Genomic DNA, 19,951 nt, shown 5'->3' on the forward strand with positions numbered 1-19,951 from the left:
CAGCTAGGCCTCCTACTGTATTTCTGGGGAGAAATAATAGTGTAAGTGCTAAGTATAGCGTATTTACTGATTATTAGATAGAACAATAAAATTGATGATATACGAATAGAAACTAAATTGATTTAAGTACAGTAAAATTACGTGATAATAAATGTTAATGTTTCCAAGTATGTTATAAGCTATGCAGTGCTGCTAAGACGTGAAAAAATAGAAAGAAAAAAACAGAATATTATTAAAAATCGAAAAAATGATTATGACAATCATAATGTCGGGCTGCATTTTTTAAACACATTTTAAAGCTATCTAATTTAGAATATATGCTGTCGATTTTAGATACATCGTGGTATTCCCCTGTACATCATACTTTTCCTGATAACAATAGAGTCATGTTATTTACTTAATTCCGTTCTGGAGAAAATTTTGAATTGAAATAAAGTGACTTTCGGCCCACACCAGAAGTTCGTAATATAGTTAATTGGGGCCTCCTGCTCCTAAGCTTTCCATATCTAGTCTAGTTTCGACTTTAATCTATCTAACTCCGTTCTCGAGATTAAGAATTTGGGAATTTATAGTTCTGCAATTTGAAAATTACAGCCCAACGAACTCCTGAATGATTTGATTAATTCGAATAAGAATGTATGATGCAGCGATCACCAGGGTGCTCTCTTAAACGGACTCGATTGTATTAACATTTAATCAGTAGACTGTCAATATCCAAAATAATCGGGGCAGGACACTTTCGGATAACCGATCGCACTCGGTAGGGAAAGAATAAAAGATAAACACCTTAAATAAAATAAAAATATTAGTTTTAATTCTAATACAGTACTAAAAAAGTTTAAGGTTTAATATTTAGTACATATGAATGATTAGAAATAATGAAGAAATTTTTTAATTTATTAAAAGTAAACACTAATCTTTTCTTGCAATGTACTGTACTGTACAACGTACAAAAGAAACTATGAATTCAAAACGAAAAACACCTAAACGAGTAATTATTTATTTTGACATTGTCACAATGCTAGGCTGAGATTTTAAAAAAATCGCGTGACTTTCGGTCCAGAACGGAAGTTAGTGTTTCGTAGGTAGGAAGGTAGTGAATGGAAGTTAATCGAGATCTCTGGCCCCTAAACTTTCTATACTTATAGTTTCGATTTTACTGATATCTTGCCCCTGTACATCATACTTCTCCCGATAACAATCGAGTCATGCCGGTCATCTATCGAACTCTGTTCTCGAAAAAATTTTGAATTGAAATCACACGATTTCCGTTCTGGACCCGGATGTTCCTATATGTTTAATATGGCCTCCGGTCTCTAAGCTTTCCATATCTGGCTTCGATTTTCAGGTATCTAACTCCGTTCTCGAGATCAACGAGGACGGAAAAACAGTTGGACGACAGTGGGAATGTATCAATAATGATGAAATAGCTCAATAGCGGACCTATAGAAGATCGTCGACAATCGTTATTACTATCAAAAAAAAAAACATTGTAAGTTTTGAAATTAGTACTCTAAAATCAATTTCGATTAATCGATTTTTTGGATAATCGATGCTCTGTTGTACTATATATTTTCTTATTGTTATTAAAGAAAATCGTGATGTGTCGATAAAGTTGAGTAATGTAGGGCATACATATATAAATAAACCGAATTTTAATACTGAAATGTAACTTTATTGGGCCGCAATTTTCAAATTGCAGTCCTAACATTCCCACTGTCATCCGTCTGCTGTCTGTTCTTCGTTAATTTCGTGAACGAAGTTAGATATATGAAAATCGAGACTAGATATGGAATGATAACAGGCCGGAGGCCCAACTAATATGTCACGTAAAATAAAATCATGTGACTTCTGGTCCAGACCGGAAGTCACGTGATTTTAATTTACAAATTTCTTCGAGAATGGAGTTACATAGAAGACCGGCATGACTCGATTGTTATTAGGAGGAGTATGATGTACAGGGGCAAGTAAAATTCAACCGGATATGGAAAGCTTAAGAGCTGGAGATCCCGATTAAATGTATATGTGATTTTTTTAAATTAAAAGATGATTAAAAATTTTCAGCCCGGCATTGTGACAATGCCACAATAAATAATTTCTTGTTAATAATACAATATGACCTAGTTTCGTAGAGTTATAATGATAGATTACAAAGATTTCCAGTTACGCAGAAGTTGTTGTACAAGTATGTAAATACTATACGTTCTAATTTTTAAACTGTTTGGGATAATCGAGTTTCTACTGTATATAGTTTTCATATTATATTTCATAATGTAGGCTTACATAATAATATTTATATTATGAAATACTGTTTATTAGAGGTCATGTTAATGCTATATTAGCGTAGCTAGCATAAAAACTTTAAACTAAAATTAAAATTAATTAAATTTACCTAAATCGTTTTTCCATGGATAAAACTTTTAGTGTAGTTGCGCCTCCAAAAGAATGTCCAGCCATACAAACTTTCGACATATCTAACAAACCATGAAAATTTTCTAATGAGCATTTTGATTGTAGAACATTTTTTACTGTAATTCCATTGTTTATGTCTTCAAGTACATCTAATGCTCTTATGCATTCTTCAGCTCGTTGACACACCTAAATAACATGCATAAAAATGTTACAATGTATTTAATGTGATACACATTAAATTAAGTTTAATATACGCACAGTACCTCAACTATAAACATTCTGTATGCATTAACAGATAGAAAAACAACATAAAAGTACAGAATGGAATACCGTAGTTCGCGTAAACTTCGTATTTTAATTTAATTTAAATATCATCTTTGTGTTAATAACTCACTATGGTCAGTAAGCCTAAAAATTAGCCATTTTTTAATCACGCTATACTAAGTCACAATATGTCTTAGTGGAATTTGATCAGTTTGTATGACGTATGAATGGGGTTATCGAGGACATTCTTCCATAGTTTCTACTTTTATCACTCTCGTTACATAAAAAGTTACGTTACCGGTAGGTTTTGTTTTTCATTTCAATTAAACAAACGTCATTATTAATGTGTTTTTCATTATTTTGTAAATTAGTAAAATGAAAACATCAAAACTGTAGCGTAGTTTTTAAGCTAACTAAAAAGTGTGACAAAATGAAAACTAGGACCAGGAAAATGTCGTCGATACATCATACAAACTGATCGAATTTCACTGCGGTATATTGTACGATATATGCGGTAGTATATAGATTTATACTCGTTTTTGGGAATTGTATCCTTTATTACTATTATCATTATTTTTTTTCTGTTGTTTGACTTGGAACGTAACTCGGAGACTACCACTATAAAAAAAACATTCTATATCATATAATTCGAAATCCTGAGATATTCCCTCATACATTTAATTAAACTTTAAAAAATGAACTGTATTAAGCTGTGTAGCACTTCGTACGATAACCCGAGTATTTCCTGTATTTAATTACAAATTATTTATTATAATACAGTTCTGGATCAAATATCCGTCTTGCAGAAATTCAAAATTACTAGAAAAATATCTATTTTTGAAACCGGCTAGTTTTAAATTTGGTGGGCTATTATTATATACTGTAGCTGTAGTCCACACCGTGGCCACTTCCGTGGCGTACGCGTCGCATGACGCCATTTCCAGTGTGACTTCTGCTAGCATAAAGTGTGTTTACAGTTTCGTTCTTTACTTTCCATTGTTTATTTTACACTTTAATTGTATATTTAGATTATGTTCAAGAAACCAGAAAATCCAGAAATTCGGACCTCTTTCTCCAAGATTGCCGGTTATGTACAGTACACCGATCCGCTTATAATGCCTGTCCGGTATGTAGTATGATAAAATAATTTAGTAAAATTTATTGAAAACATTTTTTATACCTGTTTATTACGTAGATCAGCGTGTCTTCTTGATAAAGGTTTTCTTACACTATGAAATAAAACATGTTGTTTTGAAGTCATTTCACTTCCATGTCTCCTTTTTTCAATTGGTGCATTTTGATACTTTTCTGCATCTTCACATTCAATTTCAGTGTCTAAAACGTCTTCGTCCACTTCTGAAATATCTGATCCAGGGTATGGACCGTATTTTTGACATTCTTAATCGTTTCATGTAGAAGGAATAACAAGCCGACCCATCCCTTTAAATAAAACAATAGATTTTCTTAATTATTAAAGCATTTAAAAATCAAGAACAGACTGTAGTATACTAGACTTATTTAACTTACCTATGCTCTACGGATGCTACAATGTAACCTTGCGAAGCTAATTCAACATGAATAGCTGAATATGTGGTTCTGCAAGCGTATAATCCATGAGAAAACACTATAACTGGAAATGGTTTTTCTTTGGTAAGGGGTTTTGCGTCCAGTATTGCTGGTATATATATCTTACCTGAATCAACAGTATAATAATCTTTTTAATGATTTTATTTTGGAGTAAACATATAATATTTTGAAGAAAAAAAATTAGTAAAACATTTTAAAATGTTTCTATAAAAGTTTATAAATGAAACATTGTTATTATTATTATTATTATTATTATTCAATATTAATATTTAATAGGAATTTATATTTAATGAGTATGAATTACTTTAGATGAAAATATACTTAAGAGTAATTTATATTTAATTGCTTTTTGGGGAGGGCTGTAATCAGCCGAGCGTGTTGGTGACGTTTGTTAGTGACTTTTTTGAAAGTTAAATATCTTGGAAAATATTGCTTTTTTGTGGTTGTATCGATATTTCTGTTGATTCTCAGTGAAATAGAGAAAAATTCCGGTCCTTTATCCCGTACTCCTCCTGATTCACCTGTCAGTTTTCTAATGTTAAGAACAAGAGACATCGTTCTCCTAGTGAACCTACATTGAAAATTGCGAAATTGGACGATTCTTTTTCCTGCTAAACCTGAATCAAGTAAGTCGATTCCTAACGAAATACTTTGATATGTACTGTAGACGGAAGGTTTGATATAGTCCTTAATGCTTTAAGCGAGATCTCTGCTAAATCGATTGGTGGCTTGTTAATTTACATAACAAAAGCGACGAAAGGTTGACTAAGATTGAAAATAAACTGGAGGAAATTTTTAAGTTTAAGCAGGAATCTCAAAGCAAAGATAGTTTGCTTTTGCATAATGTTTACACACTGGCAAATGAATTGCGGAGGAAAAATATAGAAAAAGAAATGAAAATTAAAAAAAAAAAAAAAAAAAAAAAAACAGAGGCAGATAACAGCAATAATTCCAAAACTACAATTAGTAATTTTATAAAATGACACTAGAGTGCATGTCATTCTTTTTTCAATCGCTATTAGGCCTAGAAATTGCTCTTTATCACCAAGCAAATTGATGCTTGGTGATATTTAAAAACAGGGGCCAGGCAATTTGCCTGCAAACCTGTTTGAACTCATAAATTCTGATAAATAAAGGAGGAAACTGTTTAGACCGAAAGAATAATAAAAAACAATTATCTGAGGAAACAATTTTACAGTAATGATTATATAGGCTACTCGAAATCAAATGAAGTAATCATATTTTGAAAATAATTGAAATAAAGTATTTTTAATAGTTTATATGAAACCTATCCAATTATTTCATACCAATAATTTGCGGGTTAATTTTTAATGTTTAGTTAGTTACGATTCTAGACGCTTATTAGTTAGAAAAATTTACTTTAACCTTTTATTTTTTGAGTGAAAATTATATTTTAAAATTTCTGCGTAATCAAAGAACTGCTATTAATTAATAGTTAAAACCAAACATTTTAATTACAATTGTAAAACGAATAACTAATTGTTTTTATCCCCATATAAACTGTAAGTTAAAAAAATCATAGTGGAGATTAGATTATAAATAACCAGTGTTTATAAGAACATGCTTTATTATTATTGTAAAGTTAGTCATTGACCAGTTATTATATTAATTTATTAATTATATTATATTAATTTTGTCGAAAATTTATTTTATTACTATAAGTATGGTGAACTAAAACTTACTACATAATAAACGAATAAATTTCCTCGAAATAAACTTTGGTAAAGGAGGATATTCTGCATAGCCATCCAGATATTCATCTTCTGCCCATCTTGGCCATTGATCTTTATGTTCCTATACGAAAAAAATATATATACTATATATCTAATTTATCTTGATTAATATTATTGTGAAATCTGGAAGTTAAAAACCTAGAAATTTCTGAATTTGTTCACTCCAGTTATAAACGACTTAATCAACAACATTCCATACCCGGGAAATTGTTGACCCTCGAATGGCAACGATTGTCCCCTAACTATCAACAAACCGTTATTCCTTCGGAGCAGGTAGATCATCTTGCACGATGGTTTATAGTTAGCGTCCGAACTAGTCGTTTATTTAATATCCCGGGAACACCTATGGCCCTAATAGTGATTCGTTTTCGATCACGTGACAAGTTTTCCCATCAAAAACTTATAAAAGACGCTTCCTTCCCCCCCTAAGGGGCTCCTTCGTCTCGCTTTTACGACGTGCACTACGCCATCCGCCGGACTCTCAAAAAGTTTCTAAGTTCTTTAAGTGCCACTGCCCTGCCTACGAAAAAACAAGCTCTACGTGCCATCAGCCCATTACCGGATTCTCCATCAGCCAAACTTTATCGTCACTTCTGATTCCGTCTATTACGGACTTGTTAAGAGGTATGAAAAATAATTGTAAACTCTCTCTCTCCGGCCCCTTTTTGTAAACGAGGGTAGAAGTGTACTTTAGTTCGTTTAGCTTTCATTAAATTTTGTTTTTGTTATAAAATGGTGTCTTTCTTGACTGTCGGCTTCGCCTTATCGTCGGCCCCATCCTTCCTCCTCCTCCACTCGCGTAACGCGTAACGCGCCGTCGACGTAACAGCCATCCTTGACAAGTGAGTCACGGGAAAAAGAGGTACGACTCCCTCTTACCTCCCCGAGATCTCACACATTGGTGACAATCGAAGGGGTGGCGTCTTTTTAGGCACCCCCGATTTCACATATTGGTTTGCAGGAGTGGGGTCTCGACTTTCTCGAAAAATCGATAAGGCGAAAAACAGCCACAGTCGGGAGAGAGGTCGAATTGAGTTGAATTAGGAATCATAGGAGTAGGGTCGTACTAGAATCTCCGACCTAGTTGTAAGAACTAACGAAATAAACATAATGGAAGACGATCCCCGCGATGCGGCTGGGCCAGCCCACCCAAATCCTAATCCGGCACCGAATCCCCTTACATTGGGAGGTTTAGGCGGAATAATACCACTATTACCCGTATTCTCGGGAGAAGCAGGAGGCCCTCGGGTAACGGACTTTTTTGATTCGTTAGCCGATGTTACTAAGGTAGCGGCATGGTCCAAGGCCCAGATGCTGGCAGTGGCAAAATTAAAACTTACGGGTATCGCGAGAGAATTCGTCCGGAAGGACCGAAGAATAAAAGAAGTGGATGACTTCGACGAATTCAAGCGATTGATGATAGCGCGTTTTGAACGGGAGCCATTTTCCTTTCGATTATCTAAATTTTATGCGTGCGTGCAGAAAAGGGACGAGGACGTACAGACTTATGCTGCTAGACTCCAAGCACTGGCGATGGAGATAGAAATTACGCCGGAGCCTGGCGCGACTGCCGCCGAGACCGCGATTATTGAACGAGTTCAGAGGAAGGAGTTAGATGAAAGGCTTAAAGCGCAATTTTTGAACGGAATAGACATAAGAATCCGGCAGCGCGTAATGAGCCGTGAGGCTGAGACATTCGATGAGGCTCTAAAAGCCGCGATCAGTGAGGAAACAATTGAAAGTCTCACCGCGCATCCAAGAGGAATCATGCGAACAGTAAGGGAAAGCGATAAAACCTCAGCTCAGGAGGAGTTAGCGCAAGTAACGTCAGCGATGGAGGACTTAAAGGCTAGAATGGACGGACTAATCCGAAACTCTCCTCGTTTCGGCTCTAGAGATCCTATATCTCGCCGAAATCATCGAGGAGGCTATACTCCTAACTCCTACAATAACAATCCCAATAATAATCCGCATTTTAGGCGTAACGCAAATCGGTCGAACTCCCCTAATTGCCGAGGTGACCGCCCTTTCGGTCAGTCAAAATGGAATCTCAATCAAACCCCGAACCAACGCTCGCCCGCTTGCCGAAACGGCAATCCTAGCGACCGCTTTATGCGAAACGATTCACCCAGGCGACGTGAACCCGAAGGGGAGAGGAATAGGGTCAGATTTCGATCGCAGCCTACTGAAGAAAATCGAGGCAAATGGAAGGGCAATGTACGTAGTGTAGAAGGACGACGACCTCGATCTAACTCTAGTAAAGCCTCTAGGACCCCTCCTTTTTCCTCTCGAGAGATCCGAGGCTCAAACTTTGACTTAGAATGTCCGCCTTATAGGACTCCTTCGAAGCGAAATCGAAGAACCTCCTCAGTACGAATCACTAATTATACTTCCGCACCTAGCGAAGCTACATTTGACTGTTACATAGGTGGCAATCCCGCTATAGTGCAGATAGATACTGGTGCGAAGGTCTCACTTTTATCAAAGGTTTTCGCTAACTCTATGAAAGAAAGAGTACATATAGATCATAACAAAGACACAGACCTTAGAAGCGCTACGGGACATGTAATTCAGACCTACGGTATTATTAGCCCTACTTTCCAGATAGGAAATCTGCGCTTCCCCTTTGCCTGTTGCCTAGTTGATCACGATGTCACCTCTCCCTGTGACGGCATCATAGGCCGGGATATGATAACCGACAAGGGATTCTGTATTGATTTAAAGGGCCGAGAATTAACTATCCCTCCGCAGACAGTGATACCTATTCAAACCTCAGGGAATAATAAAAGAGCGGGAAGGATTCAACAGAACCAACAAAGGGAAAGAGGCCCGAATAGAGATAATAGAACACGAAAGAGAACAGAGGCTCCTCCACTAGAGGAAAATGTCGGCTCAGCGAAAAGGTCGTACCGGTCAACAGATCGGGAGGAAGGAAAAGGAGTAGTGTTAATTGAATCCTGTCAACTTCCCCCTATGACAGAGAACATAGTTACTGCTAGAATTGTTGGCGATAAGCGACCTAGTAAAGTCGGAGTAATCGAAACTGCTTCCTTCACTCAGGAAGGAGTTTCAGGAGTCAATTTGTTGGTGACCCCAAATAAAAAAGGACAAGTTCCCGTACGTCTTCGTAATGACACTCGTAAGACAATTAAGTTAGAGAAAGATGGTAAGGTTGGCACCTTCTTTGAGGCTATCGAAGAAAGTGAGCCCGCAGATACTATAAAGGAAGGGGCATCCACGAACCTATCGAAAGCAGAATTGAGCCACCTTTTTGATTGGACTGGCGTCCCCCGGAACGAGAAACGAGATCTCTTAAATTTACTATATAAATATAGGCATGTCTTTGCCGTGAATGACTATGACCTTGGCTACTGTAATATTGTGCAACATACAATAAATACTGGCGATGCGGCACCTATCTATTCGCCTCCTTATCGCATTCCCTACGCCCAACGCCAACAATTAAACGATATCATAGATGACCTCTTGGCCCATAATATTATCGAACATTCTACGTCCCCTTGGAGTTCGGCTGCTCTCCTAGTTAAGAAAAAGGACGGATCGTTACGCTTAGTAATAGACTATCGTAAACTAAATAAAATCACTAAAGTAGACCCGTATCCTCTGCCTTTAGTGCAGGAATCCCTAAGCCTAATGGGACAAGCGAAATACTTTTCGACGATGGATACGATTTCAGGATTTTGGCAATTAGGAGTAGGTGATAAGGAAAAGACCGCATTCTCTACGCCAGACGGCCACTATCAATGGAATAGGGTTCCGATGGGTCTTAAAACAAGTCCTGCGGTTTTTGAAAGGTCGATGGATTTCATCTTACATGGTCTCAAAGGAAAGACATGTCTTGTATACATGGACGATATACTAACATTTAGTCCAGACTTCCCTAGTCACCTAAAACGACTTGAACAAATATTTCAGAGACTCGGAGAAGCAGGCATAAAATTAAAACCTAAGAAATGCCATTTCCTGCAACGCCAGATAAAATTTCTGGGTCACGAAATTTCAGAACAGGGTATAAAACCCGATCCCGACAAAATAAAATGTGTTCTAGAATTCCCGAGACCTGAATCCGAGCGAGAAGTCCGCTCTTTCCTAGGACTCACTGGCTATTATCGGCGGCACATAAACTCTTATGCCACGATCGCTAAACCCTTGACTGATTTATTACGGAAAGATGTGCCGTTTGAATGGGGCCTTAAGCAACAGGAAAGCTTCGAAACTCTTAAACAAATTTTGACGTCGGCACCATTATTGAAGTCCCCTGACTTTACAAAACCTTTTATTTTGGCGACCGATGCGTCAAATTTCGCCCTGGGAGCGATATTATCTCAGGAAGAAAACGGCCAGGAGAAGCCGATTGCCTATGCGAGCCGATTATTAAGGAAACCCGAACTTAATTACAGCACTACTGAGAAAGAATGCTTAGCCACCGTGTGGGCAGTGAGGTATTTTAAACCCTATCTTTATGGAAAAAAATTTACTATTGTCACAGATCATAGACCTTTGAGATGGTTATTAGATTGTAAGGATTCTACTACTAATTCTAGATTATCGAGATGGATCATTTTCCTTCAAGAATTCGATTTTGATATTATCTACAAGGCCGGAATTTCACATAGAAATGCGGACGCCCTTAGTCGTATCCCAATACGTCAAATAACAGAGGTTGAACCCATCTTCTCCGTGCCACAATTAATAAATGCGCAACAACGTGATGATCGATGGAGACCCCTTATCCAAACCTTAAAGGATGGTGTAACTACAGGAACCTATAATAATCTTAACCTAGAGGATTATTATATCAACGAGGAGGGTGCCCTCTGCCACAAGGGCAGGAATAAAAAACGTGTGGATTGGTGGGAACAAATTGTTATACCTACCGCCTTAAAGGAATATATCCTGTTTACCTACCATGATAATCCACTAGCCGGTCACCTAGGAGAATTAAAAATGCGTACTAAAATCGCAAACTCGTTCTATTGGCCCGAAATGGCAAAGGAAATCAGGAATTATTGCCTAAGTTGTCAGAGCTGTGCCAAGCACCGACGACCGGGTCGACGGACAGCAGCCGAATTGCAACTGTTTGCCCCCCTTTCTCATGTATTTGAACGAGCAGCAATGGACATTGTCGGTCCACTCCCTCTTACGACAAACGGCAACAAATATATCCTAGTATTTGTTGACCATTTTACTCGATATGCGGAAGCAATTCCACTACCGGATGTAAGTAGTAAAACAATTGCTAAGGCCTTTGTCACTCACATCATATTGCGACACTCTACTCCTAGGCAATTATTAACTGATAGAGCGCCGAACCTAATTTCTAAGATGTTCGCAGAAGTGTGTGAATTGCTACACATAAAGCGGCTCCTTACTACCGCCTACCATCCAGCCTGCAATGGTGTGGTGGAGAGATTTAATAAAACTCTAGTTGATATACTATCTCATTATGTCTCGCAAGATCAACGAGACTGGGACGAGTGGATCCCTTATGCCTTATTCGCATATAACACCTCCGTGCATACGTCTACTAATGACAGCCCATTTTTCCTACTATATGGGAGAGATCCAACCTACCCTTTTGATTTAGTTACAAGCCCTGCCACGGTCTCCTATGACGTAGAAGACAATTTCGCTTCGGAATTACGTCAACGAATGAGACACGCTCATCAAACAGCTCAACTATATGCCGAACAAGCCGCCGAGACGAGGCAGGAACTACACCGCCGACAAAATAAGCCACCCCTCTATAGAGTGGGAGATAGAATACTACTAAAGGAAGTCGTCACGCCTAAAGGCCTAAAGCGAAAATTAGCTCCCCGGTGGACAGGACCTTATCGTATTGTCGAAATTCTAGGACCCGTCAATTTCAAAATAGAAAATATCCAAACCAAAAGAACACTACATGTTCATGCTGACAGAATTAAACCTACAACTGCTCGTAAGGAGATTAATCTAGAAACTGATATGACGGCCGATCAGTCCAGTTTACCGCCGACACAAGAAACAGTTACGGCGGCGCCCCAAACTAATATTCCCATTGACCCTTGGGACGAATTCATCTTGACCTCTATTCCCACTCCGCAACCGGAAGAACAACCTGAATCCGAAAGTGAGAGCGGAAGTGAGAGTGAAAGTGAGAGCGAAGAACCGGAGTTAGAGAGCGAAGTTACTTCCTCTGAACCGGAAGAGCAAGAGACCACTCCTCCCTATGCCCTTCGGAGTCAAGGGCCCGTGCCCGACCAGCCGTGGGTGCTTCCGAGACCCACTCGCAGCCGCATCCCGCGTTTTATTTCCCCCGCGACCAGTCGATCGTCTTCTCTTTAACCCACAATCCTACCTCTTTTGTTCTCCTTTTTAACTTACGGTAGCGATATCTTAATTAAAACCCGTATCGTCTTGTCGGTGTCTTATTGGTCTTTCTTTTTCCCTTTCCGACCGTCACGGGCCGCAAGATCGGCCCAGCGCCCCCCACATCACTAATTAGCTATCTATATTCCTCTCCGCCACCTTTTTGCATTATACCTATATTGTAGTCTCATCACTTAATGTATCATAATACTTGTAACCGTGTAACCAGGTATGGCATATATACGCCCAATATATATAATTAATATTTTCATAAATAGGTGTACTCTCTTAATAAAATAGTGTTTTTATATTATGCCAGAATGCGTGTCCATTTTTTTTCGTTCGACGCGACCTCCGCGACTAGATAATCGACCTATCTCCGTAAACCCCTCTTTTAGCGCTCGATTTTTCCCGTTTCGACCTAACGGAACCTCATCATTTGAAAATTATCATTATTTATTCAATAAGGAAAGCTACTTCATTATAAAAGCCACGGGGATCAATTATTACTAACACCCTTTCCCTGTTACAGGGGAAGAAATACAACCCCCAGAAGGTGGATATAAAACGCACCTCAGCAACAAATTCAACATGCTTCTCCTCCATGCTTATTTCCTTCTTCAAGTTTTCCGTCTCACGACGATGATCTTGTATTCAGAACAACAGGAATTCACCAAAGGAGTTGTCTTCCTACATCGAGGGAATTTCTTAATGACCGCCAGTCACTGGACGTTGGTCACCGAACTCTCCTTCGAACATTTAGAGCGCCAAATTCAATTTATCTCCCAATCTCTGGAGTATTTAGACACGAAGCTTCAATCCCAAGAACATGTTCCTACCAAAGGCTTCGAATTGCTGCGAGCTTCATTTCTTAACCATCATAAAGAATATCAAGAGCTTGCCACTTTAATCACATTGCCTTTAATCCCAAAAACCAAGCGAGGTTTAATAGACGGCGGAGGAAAAATTCTAAAATTCCTCTTCGGAACAGCTACTTCCGAAGATATTACAACCTTAAATGCCGAAATCTCTAACATCAATGACCAAAACGAGAGAATTATTCATTTACTGCGCTCACAAGCCACCTTATTGAATGATACTCTAAATATCAGCAAAAATAATCGACACCAAATCTACGTGTTATTCAAACGACAAGAATCATTTAAAGAGTTATTAAATCGCTATAGTTACGAACTTGCGTTTGAAATAATTAGTCGGATACTCGAATTCTCTATTCAAGAGTTCCATCTCCAACTAGTAGCCTTACGAGAAGCGATTGATATACTAGAAAAAGGTCAACTAAGCACCTATTTCGTATCACGAGAAATCATGTTACGTACCCTCCGAGACATTCAACTACAGCTTCCGGAAGGTTACGCAATGGTCGAACCTATAAGACCTGACACGCTATTTAAATACTACCAGTGGATTACCACCCTGGCTGTAGCAGTACCTGGCAAGTTGAGAATCTTTGCTAAGATCCCATTAATCACCCCTAGTGGATACTTCGATATGTACGAAATTATCAAATTTCCTACATACATACCTGATCTAAATACATTCGTCCAAATCCAGACTAATTATCCTATAGTCGCCTTATCCATGGACAGACAGTCCTATATGTTATTACAACACTATGAATTAATAATTTGCAAAATGGATCACTTTCCTATTTGTTCCGTAGACGGACCTATTCAGACGTTTCCCTCAACAAAGTTGTGAATATGCACTATTTAGTGGCAACGAAGTCGCGGTCAAAGACCTTTGTACCCGCCAAATCGTTCCACAATTTCCGCCAATTTTTAAGAGGATTGATACAACTAGGATCATGGATTTATTCTATTCCAAATCCTCTCACCCTAACTATTAGATGTCCCACTCGACATCAACAATCTCCATTTTCATCCACTACTCATAAATTAAACAAAACGGGAATACTCCATCTCCCAAACGCATGCACCGGCTATGTACCTGGATTCGTCCTTACTTCGCCGTTCCGAATGCAGACCACCATACAATTGGAGATAGCACAACAATTAATAGTGCCACAGCTAGAACAAATCGTCAACAAATCTGAGATCCTGTTGCTGCAAAAACGCCTTAAGGATCCTGACCTCCCGAAACTCACATCGGACTACGATATTCGATTAGCAGACCGTTCTTTGAACAACGTCCAATACGACCTAAATCACCTGTTACGGGAGCCAACAAAATCATCTCCCATAACTTACCCATCTTTAATAATAACCATTATTGCTGGTTGTCTAGGCGCTATCCTCACGGGACTTTGTTTATATTATAGTTATCGCAATTACTCACGATGCAAGAAGTACTCAAGATGCAAGAAGACCCGTGCGACTAGTCACCAACCTCCACCGGAAGAGGAACACGAAGAAACCGCCTTCAACGAAGACGGAAATCCGCCCGTACCTAGCACTCCACCGGGCACTTCTCACGAAGAAAACCCCCGAGGCAACCCGACTCCACGAAAACAAAAATCTATTGTTCAATCCTATTAACAAGGTCATCCCCACACCGCCATTTTCCCTTTTATTCCTCATTTTAACGTACTAACGTTTATACCTATATTCATAGATTTGTCGCGAACGATTCTAATATTTAGTTCGTATCCTAGAATTGTAGATTAACTCTCTTTAACGGGATTTTTTTTTTCTCATACTAACCTAGATATATATTGAATCTTATTTTAACGAGAGAGAGAGTAAAATAACCTTTTTATGTAACCTTGCATACCTCTATCCGGAATTCAAGGATTATTTACTCCAAATAACTTCTTATTAACATTTATTTTAAATCCAAGAACAGTGTCTTCATCACCTTTACCGAAGATAACTGACTCCCGCAACTTTACAACCGATCCACCAAGCAAAAAAACTATCCACCCGAATTTAATTTATCCACGTGGACGGACAACTCTATCAACTTACCTACGATTCTTGCCCATCCAGAACAATTTATATCCAAGCATCCAAGATTGTGATAGTGTACTACACACCACCCAATTCCAGCGAACAAAGAAATTCCACCAAACAGTCTCAACTCATGTGAACTTTGAACTGCAGTCTCGACCCTAGGTCAACGATGACGTCATCCACCCACCCAACCACTTCCAAGAACTCCAGACGCTCGCCTCTCCTAACCTCGAGTAATAAATATTGTCACGCGTCTAAAACGCGTCGGGATATATATTTTGTAAACAACTTTGATATTATGTATTATCGCAATGATGTCACCTATTAACCTAATCCTTTCCGAGAGAGAGTAATATATCAATCTAAATTGTAAACATACCTCTAACCCCCCTGCTTATGAATCAAATCTTTTAAAATCACACTAACTAAGTGATGATTTTAAAGAAAGCATGGAGTGAATGTGAAATCTGGAAGTTAAAAACCTAGAAATTTCTGAATTTGTTCACTCCAGTTATAAACGACTTAATCAACAACATTCCATACCCGGGAAATTGTTGACCCTCGAATGGCAACGATTGTCCCCTAACTATCAACAAACCGTTATTCCTTCGGAGCAGGTAGATCATCTTGCACGATGGTTTATAGTTAGCGTCCGAACTAGTCGTTTATTTAATATCCCGGGAACACCTCTGGCCCTAATAGTGATTCGTTTTCGATCACGTGACAAGTTTTCCCATCAAAAACTTATAAAAGACGCTTCCTTCCCCCCCTAAGGGGCTCCTTCGTCTCGCTTTTACGACGTGCACTACGCCATCCGCCGGACTCTCAAAAAGTTTCTAAGTTCTTTAAGTGCCACTGCCCTGCCTACGGAAAAACAAGCTCTACGTGCCATCGGCCCATTACCGGATTCTCCATCAGCCAAACTTTATCGTCACTTCTGATTCCGTCTATTACGGACTTGTTAAGAGGTATGAAAAATAATTGTAAACTCTCTCTCTCCGGCCCCTTTTTGTATACGAGGGTAGAAGTGTACTTTAGTTCGTTTAGCTTTCATTAAATTTTGTTTTTGTTATAAAATGGTGTCTTTCTTGACTGTCGGCTTCGCCTTATCGTCGACCCCATCCTTCCTCCTCCTCCACTCGCGTAACGCGTAACGCGCCGTCGACGTAACAGCCATCCTTGACAAGTGAGTCACGGGAAAAAGAGGTACGACTCCCTCTTACCTCCCCGAGATCTCACACATTGGTGACAATCGAAGGGGTGGCGTCTTTTTAGGCTATCTCCGATTTAACATTATCATTATAATTCTTAATTAGAAATTATAATTTAATTATAAAATCGTGAAAATATACGCTGATACCTTTTACCTGCGCTCGATTGAGCTTTGTATCTCTGCTCTAACACACGTTACGTTAGTTAATTTCAGTTTATATTTTAAAATAAAACAATTTTTCACAACCCTCCCTTCGGACCCAGCGGTATGGTGGCATTCGAATAGGAAAAATACATAATACGAGGTTACAGGCCAGCAAAATATGTTTTAAGTGGTTTTCGAGAGTGCCAAGTTTGAATATTTGGTCCGTTTTTTGCGAAATTTGATTCGTTGGCAGATTACAGTTTGATATTTGGCTGTGAATGGTACAGTTTCTTAGAGTTAACATTAGAAAATATTATGATATCTGAAAAATTTAAGATATATTTTCAATTCGTGTCTACTTGACCATTGAATTTGTGACATTTTCGTACCATCCGAGTATCGCGATAAACGTGACGATGGTTGGCTAAAATAACCAAACTCCTTATATGGTTTTCGTTTTAATGTTTGTATTATATCATAGTACTTGATTTATATAACAAGAAAGGGTTGTTACGTAAGGGTTTTTCACACCGAGTGACCAATCTAACACATTTTAAAATTCTTTATTCCTCTACTGTACACAATTTAAAGAATTTTTTATAACAGGAAAAGTATAATGTACAGGGACAAGACAACCACTAAAAGAATTGTGACGATATCACAATTATTAATAATAATCGTTCGTTAGAATTAGTTTAGTTTATTTGGTTATAGCAACATGAAACGTGAGCGATCTGACGAGGGGATGCATCCCGGGAAGACTTTTATGAGAAGCTGGACCCTATTTAGGCGACTAACGTGAAGAAAACCCGGAAAATTTCACGTGGCCAGCCCGTTGGCGATGACTGAATCCACGACTAACTATCAGTGTTCGATGGTTTTATCCAGTCGATTACCGGAGGGCACTTATTAGCATTTAAAAAAGTGTAAGATTAGTCACTTGGTGTGATAAGCCCTTTTGTAAGATAACCTTTGTAAATAAAAATCAAATACTATAATATAATATAATAGAACAGTTAGAAGTACGAAATAATCTAACAATCTTAATATTTGCTGCTGTTAATTTTTGCCAGAGCAACACCGTGCTCGTGTGCTAGTACTGTACATATTATATATATAAATGAAGATGTTTGTTTATTTGTTCGCTATGCACTCCTAGACCGTTCGACCAATTACTACGAAACTCGGCAGTTACGTAACTATACTTCTAACTTACATAAAGTCGTAAGACCACTTGAAAATATCAATTGGATTTCTATATATCAATTAATTTGTCTACATTCGATTTACTGGCTTTACATGTAGCGTTATCTATTGACAAAAAATTTTAATAATAATAAAGTAAATATAATTCATACAAAAATGGATATAATTTAATAAACAAGAAAAAAATATATTATATTCACTTAATTACTGCGACAATGATATAGGGCGAAGTAGAGGCGCTGTATTATTACTGCAACAGGTAGCACATAGCACTTGCTTGTGGACTAGAAAGTGTTACGCTGTGAAAACTATACAAGTATTTAATTTTCCACAACTAACAACCCGGGTTTTTTTCATTTCTGAATGGTACTTTCTTAATTCATCAATAATAAGTGCCCACCGGGAGTAGAGTGGATAAAACCACCGAACACTCACTGGTAGTTGGTCGTGGGTTCGAGCATCTCCAATATGGAGTTTTCCGGGTTTTCTTCATGTTAGTATCATCTAAATAGAGGGCAGTTTTCCATAAAAGACCTTCCGGCAGGCATCCCCTCGGCAGATCGCTGACGTGTCACGTTGCCATATACAAATAAACCAAATCAAATCTTTAATTGTAATATGGATCAATGTTGGCATTTGGGAAATAAAAACTGGCTTAATTCTTTCAGTTAGTGGCTGTATTTCGTTAATTCTTGACTAATTAGAGTTCACGATAATTGATAAATCATTCAGTGATAGATTCTATAAGTGTAGCTAAGAGAATTGGTCTTAGAAAACCAAAGCAGTCTGAATTGCGCATGAATTTTATAAATTAAACGTATCTATATTTACTAACGAAGATAAAATACACTTATAGAAACGTTGTAATACCACGGTGTAATTACTGAATTATAAATCAAGTTACAACTGTCAGATATAGACTTGTGATCATTATTGCTCGCGTGGAATTATGTTGCGCCCAAATCTTGAATTTTTTATTTTTTTTTTATGTCTGAAAATAAATAAAATACTATTTAATTCTATTTAATTAAATATTATTACGTATACCTATTTAATTTTTGGTCCTGCCTGACGACTATAATCCAAATGTTATATAGGGCCTAGATGAATATATTAAAGTTCAATCAATATTTCGGGGGGTGGAGAATTATCTGTAGAATGGGCAATTGCACCTGATCTATATATTGAAGAGCAAAGAACATTCCAAAAAAATATATCATAGAGAAAACGTTAAATAAAACTTTATTTCAAAATCAATCGTCGTTTACTTTCCCTTAATTAAAATAAAATATAATGGTTCCATCTAGTCAGTGGCGCGTTATAGTTTCTGGAGCCCGGGAAAATTTGAATTAGGGGCCCCATGTAGCGTTGATTTCAGGCGGTTTTCTTCTGGGAAATTTTTTGTGGAATTTCCTCGCTCGCTTTTTCACGGGATCTCTGGAGGATAAAATTAAAAACGATTGCCGGATTAAATATTACCGCTACTATTAATAATTAAATACTGAGTAATTTGGCGTCGAGATAATCGTTAGACAGCAGCTCTTATTAAATTTAATAATTCCTAGTCCCGCTCCGGGCCGATTCAAAAAGAAAGAAACAAACAAAAACGTTTGAAATTTTATCATCTAATTACACGTGTTAAAGATGCTCCGGAAAAAAGCAGTAAGCATAAAAATGAAAGGAAAAAGGAAAGTAAAATGAAAAACTTTTGAATGCGTGAGTCAAGAAATAAAACTTATTTCTCAGGTAATAGTATATACAAAAAAAAAGGGTCTGTGTGGGTGATGAAGACTAGATGTAGTGTGACAGTTGTGAGGAATGGTGGCACAATGCATACTCCTACTACACAAGAATTGGTATTTACATGTGTGTCTATTGTTAGCAAAATATGAGATGCGGACTCTTGCCCGCTGTACTCTTATCCATCCAAGAGTATGCAAGTTGCATTTGTTCTAAGTATAATTATTATTCTAAACGTGTACATAAATTGTCTTTCAGTGTTTCAAAGACATAAGACACATTTTATCTGTACTATAAAATTTCAGATTAATAAAGCGTTTTTTTAGTAA

The 19,951-nt window shown here is 37.8% G+C and overlaps 1 protein-coding gene across 1 annotated transcript in view; it reads right to left on the minus strand.

The window, feature by feature from the left end:
* The window catches only part of LOC136970479 (platelet-activating factor acetylhydrolase-like), a 32,040-nt gene that overhangs the window by 5,171 nt on the left and 6,918 nt on the right, over nucleotides 1-19,951 (minus strand). The window contains 5 exon segments of the mRNA XM_067264926.1: nucleotides 2,393-2,598; nucleotides 3,857-4,066; nucleotides 4,068-4,116; nucleotides 4,204-4,369; nucleotides 5,967-6,078. Of these exon segments, the coding sequence (XP_067121027.1) occupies nucleotides 2,393-2,598; nucleotides 3,857-4,066; nucleotides 4,068-4,116; nucleotides 4,204-4,369; nucleotides 5,967-6,078 (743 nt within the window).

The sequence above is a fragment of the Centruroides vittatus genome, unplaced genomic scaffold (assembly GCF_030686945.1).
Source record: "Centruroides vittatus isolate TY-2023 unplaced genomic scaffold, ASM3068694v2 contig_199, whole genome shotgun sequence".
Classification (NCBI taxonomy): domain Eukaryota; kingdom Metazoa; phylum Arthropoda; class Arachnida; order Scorpiones; family Buthidae; genus Centruroides; species Centruroides vittatus.